The 18,158-nt window shown below is 35.6% G+C and overlaps 1 protein-coding gene across 2 annotated transcripts in view; it reads left to right on the forward strand.

Moving 5' to 3' along the window:
• The window catches only part of sano (serrano), a 104,915-nt gene that overhangs the window by 80,276 nt on the left and 6,481 nt on the right, over positions 1–18,158 (forward strand). For both annotated transcript variants that reach the window (XM_053764038.1, XM_053764039.1), the window contains 2 exons: positions 605–651; positions 13,472–15,381. In XM_053764038.1, coding sequence (XP_053620013.1) covers positions 13,489–15,375 — 1,887 coding nt within the window. In that variant the 5' untranslated portion in view covers positions 605–651; positions 13,472–13,488 and the 3' untranslated portion in view covers positions 15,376–15,381. The remainder of the gene's footprint in view (positions 1–604; positions 652–13,471; positions 15,382–18,158) is intronic.

Genomic DNA, 18,158 nt, shown 5'->3' on the forward strand with positions numbered 1-18,158 from the left:
TAACATCACGCGTGGCGATTGAATCCATATTCAACGGGCACTTTCCGTGATGTGCTCCAACAGACATAATAACAGCCTTGTCTTATTTGCCTTGACTAATAGAAAAAACAATAAAATGGTAAACCAAAACTTCTTCTATGCTGTGGTCTTTCCAAAATGCCAGTAGTTTGTAGCTTTTTGAGATATATATAACCTAGATCGAGACCTAAATAATTTATCTTTATCTTTAAAATTTGACGTGAAAGAGTGCCTGTGGTGCTGTAATTACTGAATTAATGCTTAGACTTTGATGAAATAGCAAATCAAAAATAAAATTAAAAAAGAAAAATACATGAGATTCTGAAAGGTCAGGACAGTTCATGGGTTTTTTTTTGTTTTTAATTTGTAATATTTTTATATTATTTTGATAATTTTGTAATATTTTTATTGGACTGTAATATGAATACATTAATATGAATACATTTTTAACTGTTTTAAAAAATATTTAAATAGTATTTTTGGAGTCGATTAATTAATTCATAAATACCTCTAAATTCCTTCAAAAATCCTCCTTTTCTTAAGAAAGTAATAGGTTTAATACCTACTTTTTTCATTTTTGTTCCAGATTGCGGCCCACAAGACAAACGCCTCTTGTTTACGTCTGTCTATAAGGTAAATACATTTCTAATATGTTGAGTTATTACTAGTTTTCTCAGTCTTCATCGTCTTTATAACTTGGTATCAGATGTTTTAGGTCGCCTAACAACGTGACGGTCCCCAACCTTTAAATAGTAGCATGAACCCGTGGTGGTACTCATATTTACAACAAAATCTTTGAAATTTTTTGCAGCATGACATGTATGAATATATATTGGCTTTGACACAGGTAATCGGGGCACGTTGGAAGAACGACGATGAAAAATATATATGTTGTCCTCGCACTCTAAATTTTAAGACAATAAATTATTATACTTAATTATGTATACCTGTCGAAAATCGGTCGGTACGTTAATGACTCGAATTCAGTGGTAAAACAAAGGTTAAGGATTTAATTAAACATACCCGATTGGATGTAAATGCCACTGTTACGAAATGCTATTTATGACCCCAAGTAAGTAAATATATGCTTGTTATATTATGTTGAAGGCATCGAGTAAATTAATATAATTAGTATTTCAAAGGTAACAATAGTACAGAATATAGAATAGAATTGGCATACTATCGTTTATTACCAAAAAAATAAAACACAACAACACAAAACAGTTAAAAATACTTACATAAAAAGAAATCCCTCTGACGCGTCTGTTTATACGAACGCGATAAACTCAAAAACTACTGGATGAATTTTTGTACGATTTTCACCTGAAGAGATTCCTGAGGATGGGTTAGTTGTATTTATTACGTTCGTCGATAGTTTTATATAAGTGAAGTCGCGAAGGGTCGCTTGAAAAAATATTTCTTAGGACGAAAAACAAATTTGTGAGACAAAAAGGTACATGACAATTTTTTACTGAACGTTTTGAAGAGCATAATGTATTTGTTAAATTGATATGTGTAATGTGTTAAATGTTTTTAATAGGTAATGTTCATAAATTCCTTGGAACATGTTAAATTTTTTATTAACAACATTAAAAGTTACAATAAATAAATATGACCTTTCTGAATTAAACATTGTATTCGAATGTAAAAGTTTAAATCGATTAACATTACGTTGACATAAATTAGGCACAGCAACTGCAAGTTATATTAACTGGTATTTATATAACATAAATACTATTTTTTTCTTTTAACTACCCTGCTACTGTTAAGTATAACAAACATACATGTCCTATCAACTTATTGACAGACTATAATGCCAGATGCCAGGTCGCGTGTGTCGCTCACCTAGGACGTAGCGAAGCCCCTGATAACAACAGACATAATCAAGCAAACATCTATTTCTACTACTACGTGTTACGGGCGACGCAGCACGAAACGACACGCTTCTCCGATACATCTTGTACTAGTATCGCAGTTTAGCGTTAATCTCTTCCTGGATGAGGTCGATCGGATGGAGTCCAAGTGAGGAGTGAAGCGTTGAAATGCCTCATTAATTGGTATAACTATACTCATAAGTACAAGCGCATATTAAGAACATAATTGACGTTAATAAATGATGTATATCATCCTAAATTGAATTAAGAATTTTGTATTGGAATAAAAAATGTTATATAAACAATTCTGAGCATAGATCAAAGAAAGATTCCGCGCAATCTTGTAGTTTTCCAGCGGTACCTGAATTTTGCTCCGTCATGAAAACTCTCACTCAAGGGTGATGACAAATACTGCGTGAAATGGAGAAGGCAATGGCAACCATACTATATATATTGGCAAAAAAGCCAAGTATTTGTGTTTCATTCCATATCCTCATAACGGCCCCAACTATGATCAACTATACTAACTAACTAGGTTTATGATGTTTTAAAAACTATTTTCTGTGTACTTTTTATAATATATACTGCAATAATACATTGAAAGAATCGTACACATGTGCATGTGGTCTGAGCACGCACTTCTAGTAATATACGCTTGGGAATTAATTAACTTTCCAAAACCTATAATAATATTCTCACATTATCCCAAAGGTGAAGTGAACTAGACAATGCTTAGCATTAAGTTTAACCTATTGTATCCTCTATAAAGAGGTGATTCTTCTTTGTCTTTGCCAATTCCCACGTGGGTCGGCTCTCCTGATTTTTTGGCGCCAAGACAACAATCTGTCAAGGGTTGTCGGGTCTAAATAAAGAGAAGGAAAATTCCTCCCGCTTCAGCTTATAACTTGGCCAGATAATACCTTAGGAATTGATTGAGACGAGAGTCTAATTTAATGTTAATTGAACGCATTTAACGGGTCTCGCCCCTAATGGTAGTAACGGAGTTTAAACGCCTTGATTGTTCGAGTAGAAATGAGCGTAAGTCACTGCTCTTTCTAATGTGGGGTAGACAGAGACTTGGTGAAACATGCGACGGAAGATAATGATGATTTTTTTATTCACATTCTTTTAACAATCATCAGCCATACCTTATCACATTATTTAAGGTCGACGCAATATGTCTGTTCTTTCCACAATTCACTATTTCTAGTTATACTTTTATTTGGTTTATTTTTTACATGGACCCAGGTCTTCGCGGCTTCACAGCCGATAATGGAACCAGGATCACACGGCGATGAGAGAGAAACTTTGTATTATGTAACACTTTAAAATTTAGCCAATTCCTTACCCTTTCTGACAACGTGACTGGCACTTTTATGTACTTGTAATAAATTTCAGTCGAAGCATTTTGTGTGTCTAAACTTATTAGTAAAGGTTAATAACGTTGAACACCCATTATGATAAAGCTAAAAATAAAAAGACAATGTAATTAGTGCCTAATTGGAAACGACAGCAGACAGATGTCTAGACCCGAGTATTTGATGTAAATTTTAACTCGATTCCTCTAAGCGTTCCCGAAAAAATCCCTTTACGTAGGAATGTATGGATAACGAATGAATTATATGAAGTTTCCGTTTTAACTTTTTGATGTGCGGAATCCTAAAAAAGTAAACTACTACTGCTACCAAAATTTTTGAACTTTTTACCACAAGCTGTATTGCATAAAAACGTAAATACGTTTTTTTATCAGTTTCGTAAACTAAAATACACTTCACCTAAACACCTTCCCATCGCCAAAAAATGTAAGTTTGATTTTTTTTAACTTTCCCATTATGAGTGGTGTCACTATAATATTACAATATCTGGTTTTATTCCTAACATTAGCATCTGCTACTGTGCTCTCTCTATTAGAAAGACACGATGTTGGGAATGTAGATTCAGCCCCACAACTGAAACAGGATGACGGCGATATAGATTCGCCCACTGGAATGAGACAGTATGATATCGATGTAGATTGGCCTCTTCAGTTGAAACAGGATGATGGCAATGTAATTTCACCTCCTACATTGAGACAAAATTATGACGATGTAGATTCAACCCCTCAATTGAGACAACACGATGGCAAAGTAGATTCACCCCCTCGATTGAGACAAAATGATGATGATATAGATTCACCCCCTCTATTGAAACAGAATGATGGAGAAGGAGATTCACCCCCTCAAGTTAGACAGGATGATAGCATTGTAGATTCACATCCTAAATTGAGACAAGATGATGGTGATGCAGAATCACCCCCTAAATTTAAACAAGATGTAGATTCGCTTTATCAACTGAGACAAGATAGCGAAGACATTAACCACCCTCCGTACCCACTCGACTGGGACGTAGAACAACCTAATTACAAAGCTAATTGTACCTCTGTGGATGTGTAAATTCGAAATATACCATTGCTTTCGATTTTTTTCAAAACCAATATCAAATACTTATGCAGAGTTTATTTTGGCAATTTAGAAGAGTTTTGCTACATAGACGGAATAATGTCAATTATTTGTTTTTCATTGTTAATAATTGTATAAAGTTAATAATTTTATTTCTTTTCACGTTTTTGTTCTCCTTAGTCTGACCCAACTTCATTGTATTCTAACTACGATGGCTGAAAATATAGAGAGATGGAAATAAAGAACTCCACCGACAAAAGAGCGAGAAAAGCGAATGAACTTTTCAAATATATGTAACATGGCAAGAGATATTTTACCTTTTTGAGTGTTGTATAAAAAATACGCGTAAAATATCACCAAATTCAACGATTATCAGGATATGTTTTTATATTTAAAAATATTATCCAGGCCAGAATCATTGTTTGAGATCTTCCATAATATTTGTATAGTCCACACCAAATCCAAATATTCAAATTCGTTGCGAATGTCTGCTTATTACCTGCGACATAGAGGTCTATACGTGACAACTTGGTATGCATTTCACCTTACTTAATATTTACAATCGCAAATGAAGGCATGCTACTTATGAATTAATCTATGTAATAATATAGAATCACTATTAATTTAAATAAGATTCATGTTAATAAATTTGTAATGAGATTCTTCTTTCTACTACTATTTTCTACCTAATTACCGTAGTTTAACTATAATAATTACAGCATCGATGTTGTAATTATTTTTCTCTTTCATAATTGGTTTTTAACTGCGCCAGAAACTTCAATATCATTATACAATAAAAATATTATGTTGTTTACTTTGTTACGTTGCTTTAAATGTGATTTAATATTAGGCCCGGTCCTTTAAGGCTTGTATAATATGGCCCCCAATGCACATTATTATTATTATTACCTAATTTCATGTTTAATTTCAGCTATACCTTCACGTGAAGCATATTTTCAGAAAATTTCCGAACATCACTTAACTTGAAAACCATTGATGTTGAAAGTGATCAGCTTTTTAGATGGCGCAAGCGCAGCGTAAAATGTTATGGCTCCATAACCACTCACTGGCATTTTAACACGCCACTTGTACCTTAAATTTACCCGATTTACTATTATACGTTAATGCACCTTTCCGAATACGTAATTTTTATTTGAAAGTCAAAGTTATTTGTTTTTGCACACGAGCATGCATGTTGCCTGATGGTAAGCAAACACCGCAGCCCTTGGACGCCGGCTACGGGTCACCGGTGCGTTGCCGACTTTTTGAGAAAGCGATAGACTCTTTTCTTGAAGTCCCCAATGTCGAAACTATTAAGGAACACCGCTGTGGGAAATTTATTTTTTTTATTTATATTTTTAATTCATCAAAAATTCATCAAATACATAAAAATGAATTGAGTGTAATGCGGTGTAGCTGGAGCGTTATGGCAGCTCCAGCTGAAAGCGCAGAACCGCGCGCAAAATTAGCTTTTCTAATGATAATTGAATATCTAGATAATAATGGATCAGCAGAATCATTTTCCTTCTGAACACGAGCGTGTTTAGATCGACCATACCTAATACATACATAGATGGATAGAGAGGTACGGATAGTATCCATAGATTTTCTTATTATAACAATAATCGTACAATATCATCAATCATTATCAACAGCCATCGAAACGTTCCCACTGCTGGGGCACACGCCTTTCTTATGGATGTAAAATGAGTCTGAGAGTCATGACCCGTGGTTTTAACGACTGCAAATACCGGGACCAACAGCTTAAGGTGCATTCTGAAACACAGAGGAGCTCAATATAATACATTTTTCACATTACATTTTCACCCATCCAATGACCGACCGTTGTATGAGTAACTTACGCCACTATCATAGGCCAAGCGTGCTATTCATTGAGCTCATCTTAATACAATGTGTACAATACTTAAAGTATAATTGAGTAAAAAAATATGCATACTTTCCACAACTTAATATATGGCGCATTTGACGACCTCGGTGGCGCAGTGGTAAAGTCCTTGCGTCTGAACCGAGAGTTCGATCCCCGGTCGGGTCATGATGGAAAATGATATTTTTCTGATTGGCCCGGGACTTGGATGTTTATCTATATATGTATGCGTTATAAGATATAATATCGTTGAGTTAGTATCTCATAACACAAGTCTCGAACGTACTTTGGGGCTAGCTCAATCTATGTGATTTGTCCTAATATATTTATTTATTTATATAAGTTTGTGATGGTTTCGCACGTATAATGCAAATATAAAAATTATGTACGTTTAATATATTCTAGACTTGTAAAAACATTTTATAGTTTCACATTCTATAAATCGTGGACCTCGTGAATCTTCTCTAATAATGTTTTTAGTAAATACCTAAGCAAGTGAATTACCAGTTTCTGTATTTTCACTGGCCATAAAAGTACAATAAACAAAATTGATTTGCCTATAAAACCTTAGCGAGTGAATATTTTACTTCTTTAGATACCGGACTAGACCATAATAGGAAAACTAAATAAAAAACAAATACAGCTCGTATCTTAACACTATTCCCATAAAAATGCATAAAATACGACCTAGGATCATAAAGGTCAAGCAAATTTTATGTGAAAGATACTTTAATAATATTCTAATAAACAGGATGAAACAAAATTTATTGTCAGATATAAGTCTTCCTTATCCTTTTATGGGAAAGAAATTGTGACTTTTTTTTCGGATAAAACCCGTAACTGAAATGGTAAAACTGTCCTTTTACATTATTTCTTCTTTGTTTAGTATTAACCTAAGGCTTAACTGGCAGAGAATGCATTAAGTACACCAATGTCAAATTTTTAGGTTGTGCAATATTGTTTAAATAATTTAAAAAAACCAAAATTATCGATAAAAAAGTTAAATTAAAATGGGGTCATTCGATTTGAACGTACATACAGAAAGTTTACAAATTCAACACACAATTCCAACATGTAGCACTTTTCCGTTTGCGTTGGGGGTTAAAATATAAGATGTTTGGCCGGACAACATCTTTATGTTTTTAACATCATGTATACAACATTTATTTAATTTGTTTTTCACATTATTGCCGTAATATGCTGTGAAAAGTTTCATGACCTTATTAACAAAACATTTTTACTTTAAACTTTCAAATACTTGGTTGACTGTTATAAATCCCTTTCTAGGATAACTCCGCCTTTGTAAGCATCTCTTTTTATCGTTTTCTATGTATTTTCGTTGTGGAGAAGTTTAAAAACAAACAAGAAAATTCTACACGTATGTTGATGCCGCTTTTCACGATATAATGTAAATAATTATTTAGATTTCTTCCGAAGAATCTTTACTAATTTCACTGATTACCCATGGTCCACCTGCCTAGTTCACCTGGGTGGACCGCGACTAATTAACTAATTACATTCGCGTCCGCCTAGCCACTAGCAAATCAATTGAACGAAATTGCGAATTCAACTTTGACCCTTCTTTTTATTATTTCCTTATAACGGTCAATAGATTTAATCAAGTTCTATTAATTAGACCCTTATAGAGTAGCGGCATTGGGGTCAGCTTATTAAGAAGGTCATGAGTTTGACCCCCGCTAGATTGTTTCATATGGTTTATATTGTGTCTGTATGTAAAGCCATGGCCTCTGGACTGGTTAATAAAATATGGACTCGACATGGAGAAGGAAAAGTAGGAACTTGGAACCTGGAACGAAGACGCTTAGATGTAAAAGCTAAGGAAGCAAATAAGAAAACGCACAGATGTGAGAGAGAAAATATTTTTCTCTTCCATTAAATGGTTCTTTAAAAATAGATAGATAAATCGTCGGGGCCTAGAAACCACTTTCCTCTTTGTCGTCGGCATCCCTAATTAGACCATTGGCACGCATGTCATCCTTGACGTCATCAAGCCAGCATTGTCGTTAAGGATTATAGAACCGAGCGGAAGTGGCATAGCCTGATATAGGTATGACTTTAGTTACATATAGTAATAAGGTCTCGAAGGGTAGAAAAGTGGGGAAACTTACCCGAAATTAAAAACGGGAAATACTGAAATGAATTTAAATTGAGATTTTTTTGACAATGCTCTTTGGCTGGGAATGGAAATGCACTTAATAAATATTTATTATTGTGTGTAAAGCTATAGACATTGGTGTAACAATAATATATAAAACTTTATACACAATAATATGCATTTATCACGAGTGGGGCTGATGTTCCGGGACAAAACAATAAAAAATATTCGAGTGACATGGCATACATTTGCGTCTGTATTGTCACGCTTTTCTTTGTCAATTATATGAATAAGGAAGTGGATTCTATGGTAATCATTGTAAATTAATAGTTAACCCTAATGTATTGATGTATTTGGAGCGAGGAACGAGAACCGTAGCGCGTTGAAACGTTGTATTGAATGGATAGATACTTGGAAAGCTGACCAATTTTACCATTGTCAGTTATTTTAAACATTGATCGCTGTACTTATAACTAAAAAGTAAAAATATTAAAGAAGTTTAATATTTGTTGTTCACGTTTTCACATCAACTGGTCCGATTAGATACTCGAAACTATACTCGAAAGAGTAATAGGTAACCATGAAAGCACTTAACAGAAAAATATTTTTTAAGGAGGGTAATAATATTAAGCAGCCCATTGACTTCGAGGCGTCACAGCCCTGAACCTTGAACATGCGACAATTAGAGAGAGACGAAGTTTAATAATGTAATAGAAATATTGATCATCATTAGTATTCATTTTTGTTTAACTCATGGTACAAACAATTTAGATAAGTACAAATTCGGCCCTGCAGTTTAGCTGTGAAAGCGTAGCAGACAGACAAACAGACTTCCATTTATGTAGGATATTAAGTATGGAAGTATGGACTAGCTTTTGCCAACGGCTCCGCCCGCGGCAAAAGTAACCTAAGTTACCCTCAGCCCTTTAAAACCATCTAGGGGTGGAAATCATACAGTATCCTAACAAATATTATAAATGCGAAAGTAAGTTTCTTTGTTACCTCTTCATACTCTATCTACTCAATTAATCTTCATGAAATTTTGCATGCATATACTTTGAAGTACGGCGAAGGACATAGGATACCTTTCATCCCGGAAAAAATAACTGCTTCCGTGGAAGAAGCAGGCAGAAGCTAATATAAATATATTTTTAGACTTTATCACAAAGATGACGAATCGTTAAAGTTTCCATAATGAAGGCACGACGAAATATGACGACCAAATTGGGCCGGAGCGGGTCCGCTATAAATATGACGCTTCATGGGAACTGCGCTGCGGACCAGACGGTCCGGCGAGCCACGAGTCTAGCGGACATGGTGTACGAGAAGCGGATGTGGTCCTAGATAGGACCAGATATCCTCCCGTGGATGTCATACGATGCGACTAAGAGACACAAATTTGTGAGTGACATTGCCTTACCAGCTTTATCAAAGAGGGTTAACGTCAGACAGGTCGTAAAGTAGTATTCCAACGGTTATTAGAATACTAGGCTCCTCGACTGTAAACACGAACAAGACTTTGAATGTAGAAACAACAAGATCTCGACGTCATTTTTGTGAAAAAGTTAATTCTATTTCTAAAAATTAATTCCGTAAACTCAATTACAAATCGCCATTCTCGCGGCCCCACAAGACGCTCCTTATTTGTCTACGAGCTATCGGGTACAGTTAGCCGCAATATCTCCGGCCACAATAGGTTTAATCGTGCGATACAGTCGTGACGTACAGTCGACCGAAAATATTTTTTTATTTGCCATCATCACGATCACATTTGTTTATTAAGACGGTGAGAATTCGTAAAATATAAACACTGTACATGGAGTTCTTCGAAAAGGGCGTGAAAAGATTTATTCACACCTGTTGCTTCAGGCATAAGCTGCGGTGACCACTTACCATCAGGTGGGCCTCATGCCTGTTTCCAGGGAAACAGGCATGCGACCCACCTAAGCTTAGAGCAGGCTCTATAAAAGAAAATAGTATAACAGCATATGGGGTAGACAGATTCAAGAGACGCGAAACACGAATGCCACATTTAGATAGCAAGCTTATTAGTGGAAGACATTCCGAAATATTGACAGGTTATCAGCCAGACGCTTATGAAAAGAACCTCAAGTTTCCCTTAACCCTTCGATCCTGGATATAATAAAAACAATTTAACAACAATAGGATCACGTCAAATCGGGCCGTGCGAGAATTGATAGGTCAATTGACTTTTACAATCTGTGCAAGAGCAGAAGCAGCTAATTCCATTCTATGTTTTTCTATGGCTCCCAAAGAATGGAAGCAATTTGTAAAATATCAATTAAAATCATCGTGAAAATAATGATTTCAAATATTAAGCCGTTTCCACACTATCAGATCTTACTGTTGCTGGTTTTTCATTACGGTAAATAAAAGCTCTCATACAAACTTCGAAATGTTCGTGCATTCGCGTGACATCTGTCTGGGTTCGACGATAGTGTTTAGCCGGCATAATTATAATGATCTCACTATCGATCACTTCCATTCACTAATCGATTGATAACAGCGAAATGTATTTCAATAAATTGTGGGAATTGACCATAGACTGTGATTATTGATACAATCCCATCATAGCGATTTATTAGTTGTTTGTTAACCCCGCATTGGATAAATACGTGTCCAGTGCAGGATTGTAAAAGTAGATCAAGGGAATGAGTTACCCTAAAATTCATTCTTAAAAAATTATGGATAAGCAAACAATTACTATTTTATAAGCTTTTATATAACGTGCAATGTAACTATGTATGTCGCTATGTTCCTCACAGATGTAATTACGTATGAGATGTTGTAAAAATGCCGATCTCTGTATTTAAATATGTTTTTTCCTTTTCCTTTAATTTCGATATTTGTCGTATAATTACATCATCAGTCGAGTGTGTTATTGCTAACACTGGTGTCAGATTTTATTCAAGTCGCCTAAAGTCATCTAACATGACTTTTTACGACTACTTACCGCCATCTAGTGGCAGGTAGTCGCAATACACACTGGCGAACTAAACTGTCAACCAGTGTACAGGTTTCCTCACGATGTTTCCCTTCACCGGAAGCAAGTGGTGATTGATTAAAACTACTATATATGAGTCAGGTGGGTATACAAACTCATATGGCACGAGTAGGATATGAACGTGAGATCTATCGATCCACAGACGGGCGTCTTAACCATTACACCATCACCGCTTCAATAAGATGCGTATAATGTACAGTACAGTTGTAACTTATATTTAATAAAGACGTTATGAAACAAATTAAGTAACTGAGATATAGGAAGGAAGACATGCAAGTTCTATTGTTAGACAAGACAGTCTATTTACGTAATTTAGGTTCCGTACAACTGTATCGAGGTAAAGGTCAATGTACACCGACAATGGTTGTTGATGTTACGCCGAATAACACTACGTTACGCGCTGGTGCGCCGGCGCATTTAGGTTCGCGGCACACTACGTGGAGGTTTTAATTTTATTTTTACCCTAAGCTAGTAGTAAGTAGTTTAATTACACACGCTATCAGAGGATTAACCTAAGGCAAGTAATGCCTACAAGCTCCTCAAGCCGCATCTCCGTATATGTCGTTCGGCGCTGTGAAGCCACAAAGCCCGGGGATAGCCATAAAAATAACTCTGAAATTATGAATGTTACAATCGGCCACCTGACTAACTTCAACCCCTCCTGTCTGTCCCTTACTCGCCTCATACGACATCCACTAGAGGATATAGAGTAGTTCTATTGTAAGGAGAAATAGAAACCACATTTCTCAAGCTTCATTTAAACCGTCTCATTGTACCACGACCTTTATCAGAGCGCGTACCAACTCTTTAGTTTTTAGCACTAAATTACAACACGTTTATTTTATAACGGTTTTTTTTATCTCACTCGATATCAACAGAATCGGTCTGGCTGTTTGTGGCCAAAACTTCCGAAAGAAGACCAGTGTTTTTTTATAGCTGAGCTATCGTTCCATCGTCGACTACGACCTCCGTGGCCTTTTGGTCATCATGCCGGACTGCTACCTCAGGTCAAAATGGAAATGATCTTTCTCAGATTGACCTGGGTCTTTGATTTTTATATATATGCATTTGTAATAGAATAAAGTGTCGTTGAGTTAGTATCCCATAACACAAGTCTCGAACTAACTGTGATACAAACTCAATCAGTGTGATTTGTCCCTATATTTATTTATTTATGCCAGTTCGACCGAATTAATTCACCTCTTCGTCGTCTTACGTCGACTTGCAATATCGATTGGTTGCGATCATGGCAAATGTGTACAAGAACCATAAAACTCGCACTTTTTAGGGTTGCATACCTCAAAAGTTGAAAACAAAACCGTTTTAAGATCATTTTATTGTCCATCTCTCTGTCAAGATCCTTATTTGCACTCGACCGGATTTAAATTATTCATCTTTATTTATCACCTCGTAACTAAAAGTAATAATTTCCTAAGAGATTTCTAACTGTACAGAAACATGAAAATGCGACACACCGGAAATTTAAATGTTTATTTTTTTATGTAATTTCGAATGTCCGGATAAAATATGTGGTTAATGTTTTTATTTCAATGAGCGACGCAGCAGGAATTGATCACTTATTAAGGAATTGCTGTTATGGATTAACTAATCGTTCATAACAGGATTAAACAATTTCCTCTTGTACACATGCAAAGTTCGATGTACCTAATTATGATTTATTATTGGATGCGGCAGACGATCGATGTAATATTCTCAATCACTATTTCAATTACGTACTAGGTACACTTGATTCTGTTAGATCCAAAAGCACAGTCAACCGCATGTCATGGTACCCTGCTTAAAGGTTCATTTATGTAACGGTAATAACGGCGAATTTGCTATGAATTTGGGTAGGTTGGTATGTTGTCGAATGTAATTATTTTATAGATACATCACACATAAGTCATCTCTGACGAACTAGTTTTTGAAAATTTAATTACATAAAAAATCAAAAAGATTTTCAACAGTTCAATGGTCAATATTTTTCTCTTGTACCGTTACATCGAATCTGGGTTCCAACATGTTATGGTTAAGGAAGGAACGGAGAAATCCTTATATTAAACACTCCACTAAAGTGAAATCACTTTATGACCGAGTTTTTTTAATTTTTTCCAGATGTGACAAAATCCACGATGGCAGCCACTGATGGCCAGGTCGTTGTGGCAGCGTCGCGGTGGGCGGACGAGGGCAGCTATCTCAGGGAGTTTGTTGTCAAAAACCGACTGCCCAATGTCGCCAAGATCATCAAAGGGCAATATGGAGGACTTGGCGTGCCGACACTGCCCAGTCCCGGACTCCAGAGCACCGCCCTTCTCGTCTCCGTCGGAAAGAGAAAAAAGATAATAGCACAAGCTATAAAATTAAAAGAAGGACGCCGAATGGTTAGCGTAGGACCAAGAATTGCTATCCCTGATTCCTATAAAGGGTACTTTGAACTCCTCAGCGAAGAAGGTCGAGCTGTACGATGTATTGAATCAGTAGCCGAATTAGCAAGACGCAAACTCGATGATGGATGCTTAGTTCGAGAGCCCGTTAGAGTTATATATGCTAAAATTGATTTAGATGGTAATATAACTGCCGATGGAGCGAGGAATCTACCTGCGGGTGAAGTCATCATGCCTAAAGGAGAAGCTTTCTTAGGCAAAAATAAGTATCTAAAATGTACTGACTCTAAAGGTGACATGGTGCTGCTAAGTCTAGATCAGAGAGGGAAATTCTCTGCTATTGCCAAAGAAGAGAATATCAGTGGAGTGCACACAGCTAAAACTTTGCTAACAAAAAGATTGCCAATAACAGTGAGATTAGTACATGGGACCCCACCAAGAGGATTGAAAAGTGCCAGTCATTTTGTTCCAGAAATAAGGTTACTATCAATGTTTGAAGAAGAACATGTTTTTGCTTTACCCCTTCAGAAAGAAGGTAACGCAGTTGTGGCCCTACCTTTAGCAGCCCCGTTGAAAATGCAAAAGTGCAAAAACGAGGAACAAGTAAAAAATTTCATGGAATTTGCCAGACTAGTTGAAAAATGTAACCGTCTATTGGTGGACGTAGTCGATAGGATATATGTTTTAGATGGGAAATTAGGGGATCCTAAGAGGCTTCTTAACGCACCGTTACACGCTCCACCGTTAGTCAAAACCGGTTATTTCCTAAGAAGAAGCGCTTCCTCTGACACTGCCAACCAACACAAACATTTATCTCGTCACAGTCATATATACAGTAGTCACAGAGACGAGAACAGTATTCCTGATGAATATGATGAAATAGATCAAATCTATGACTACGTGCGGGGCTTTGCGCCTCTTCCCAAGAACATAAAAGCATCTTATTCAAATGAAGTAACAGCGAAACATGAGTCAGCGCCGTCGTCTCCTGCACCCACGCCAATCCACATGCCTTTAATTACAGAAATTAAGCCAGAACCACCGCCTATAGAAACTATACCAACAAAAAAACCATTAAATATCCAAAAAGCTGAGAAGCGTACGCGTAAAACTGCCATAACTCCTAAAGAAACTCCTGTAACTGTTTATAAAGAAAAGTGTTCTATAGCGCCAGCTCCAAACAATTTACCTAAGTTATTTATCAAGAATAATGTTAACAATGGCAAAAACAGAATGGTGTTCCGTCAAAAGAGTACTTCTCCGACAAAGGAGTCCCCTAGTCCTATTACTAGTCCAGTTCGTCCTATAACTAAAGGTGATTCTCCTATATTCAACATAAGGTATAAGAGTCTCTCAAATATTCATCAAGCTATGGAACTAGATGGAACGTTAGATTCGAGTCATTCTGGCGGACGAACTTCTGGTGACTCGGGCAACGGACCAAAACTGCCAGAAAAGAGATCGAGGAAAATCAGCAGGCCCAAGTCTTTGACGAATCTAGTTTGGGAGCTAAAGGGTTGCCCTGTGGAGACGAATGAGAAACCAAAAGCTAGGATAAAGAATGAGAGTTATAAGAAGATTGGGAATAAATTGTCCCTCGGTGCGCAGAAGAAGGTTCCGACGCTTTATCTATAATTACAGGTGAGGTTCCTTTGTTTGTTCACTATTTAAAGCTGTAAAATGATGCATGAAGATATTGTCACTTCATAATTAACGATTACAATAATAGTAGAAATATTAATGAAATAAATACTAGTTGGCCCAGCAATAGATAATGTAAAACCGAAAAAAGGTGGCTAGGGTTAAACTGTATTTACCCTGTACCGTGTACAGTGTACACATATTTACGCCACACAACACATTAAAATTCAAGATGGCATCAGTTTCTCCCGACCAGTCGCCTGTGCATCTTTGGCATATCACGACGTTCGGGCCACAAATTGCAAAATATTAGCAGATGTTAGCTCTGAGACTATATTAGTATAAATTACTGTTTCGCAGTATGGAATACTCAAAACAATCTCCGTGTTCTTCATCTCATTTAGATCAGATAGAAAAACAATAGAGCTACATTAATAGAAATGTCAAAAGGTTTTTTTTTTTCAAACTAAATATAATATTTATTAATGTCAAAATGATTATTAGGACATCAACATTTTGAAGGCCTTCTGAATTCATTCAGTTATTTTAACATTATTTAAGATAAATTGGTACGTATTAAAAAGTGGTACATGATACTTAGTTAAAAAGCCCTTATATCAATTTACTCGTAGCGAAATCCCTATGAACCTATCTCCATCTAGTAGTAGGAGAAAACTAAATTATTTATCGTTGTTCTACCTAGTTATGATATGTTGGAGTATATGTAACCACTTTCAACCCATATCATTATTTTATTGCATATTTTCTTCCCAAAAAGACCGAAAATACTTCGGAAATACACTGGAAAAAGAGCCGTCGTGAACATTTACGATCTGCATCACGAAAATAGTTTTAAACATTTTAGAAATTGATTTTTATAAAACTGAAAATTTTTCATTATCCTTAAGAAGGATTACGTTACAAACTATGATTAAAATACTATACCTACATCAACAAAAGCTAACGGGTGAATGGAGGCGCGAAAATTTCGACATTTAGGTACCGCTTATACTGATCATAGATTAGACTTTGAAGAATGGCCGATATGCCATGTCTAAGAGCACAGATTTTTTATTTCTAGAGGTATCTAATATAAAAAGAAAAGAAATATTAGGAAAACAAAATATGAAAATATTTTTTTAAGTCTAGCCGGTATGATAAAACTTAAACCTAGGTCTAACCGAACATAATCAGGCCGGCCACAGCCGGTCACAGTAGGTAGGTAGGTAGGTGTAACCGACTGTGACCGGCTGCAACTAGATCTAACCAGCTAAACCTAGATGCAGCCAAGCCTTAGCTTCGGGTTTTAGCCGTTACTTATATTCGAAATTACAAGATATAGAAGGTACCTATATATATTTTATTTACATCAATCGAATTAAAATAAATTTTATATTTGTGTTATGAGTTTATAATGCATCCGAAATAATTATCAGTTGTCAATTTTTAATAGGCTGTAAAGTAACTATGCCTTCTGCAAATATATTTATGGACATCCTCTTTGCGATAAATTAGCACTATTGTTACATCCAACATATTGGTAACCTTTTCTATATGAAATATTGCTTTTAATGCACAGATAATTCTAGGAATAGATACGTGTTTAGGTATTTCACTGACTGTAATAACCTAGCTTATTTCAGTTGTAAATACGGAAATGTTGTATTATACCAAGATCGGGATCGATTTTGAAGATGATGGCTGAGATTTTGTGACCGGCGACGCTACTTGATTTTTTTACACAAGCCTTTAATATTCTTTAACGACTAAACGTAGCCTCTATTCGACTGGGGAAAGAATAAAATGTATAAAGATATTTGAATAATCAAACATGTCACTTTAATAGATCAGTTTTGTTCATTACGAGATTTACTATTTTTTCGGTCTCAAAGCTTTTTACTCTAAAATCCGTGACGTGACAAATACATCACTGTCATGCAAGCTTGTCATGTTTTTGACATTAGAAAACAATATCTGATTTGACTAGTTGGAGAACAACGCACACTAAAGAACTATCGCGTCTCTATTGATCTATGATTTATTTATTTGCGAAAACTAATATTATAAATCTATACATTGAAATATGTTAATGTAATGGTATAAAAATGGTGGCGCCAGTGTGCGACATTGCAGAGTCATGCATAACCTCAAATTAGATAATACACGAGTAATGATGGCAACTAAATTAGATTTTATCTATCATACACTACTATGCATTAATAAAAGTCATTTCAGTAATGTGAAATCAATCGTATTTATCTAAAGCGTATTGCATTTGTCATAGAGTAAACTTCTGTAGAGCGCGCTTAGGTACTGTACTAAAAAAAAACATTCAATTCATATCACATTTTCAACTTCATTTATTTCGTTGACAAATTATGTCATATTAAATAGATCAATAATTTTATTACAAAGTATAATATAATATTTAAAATATTGTATTGTATATATAATTAAGTATAAATAAATTTCTATTATACAATGTAGTCACAGATTACTAACTCAGAAACGGTGGCCACCAAAATCCGTTTAGTCTACTGTGACCACATTGTATTGTAGATTACTATAATACTCTCAACTAAAATTATTTATCAAGTGTGGCGTAATCTGTTAAGATATTTTGTGTTCTTATTAAAAATGTAATGGCGCTAATGTGCGGCGTGTGGTTCCGCCCTAGAATAGGTCCACTCCATATCCTCCCGTGGATGTCGTACGATTCTTAATAGCTGATAGGCTACAATAGTAGGTATTCCCAAAGAGAGTTGACGTCAGGCAGG

The sequence above is a fragment of the Plodia interpunctella genome, chromosome 25, assembly GCF_027563975.2.
Source record: "Plodia interpunctella isolate USDA-ARS_2022_Savannah chromosome 25, ilPloInte3.2, whole genome shotgun sequence".
Taxonomy (NCBI): Eukaryota; Metazoa; Arthropoda; class Insecta; order Lepidoptera; family Pyralidae; genus Plodia; species Plodia interpunctella.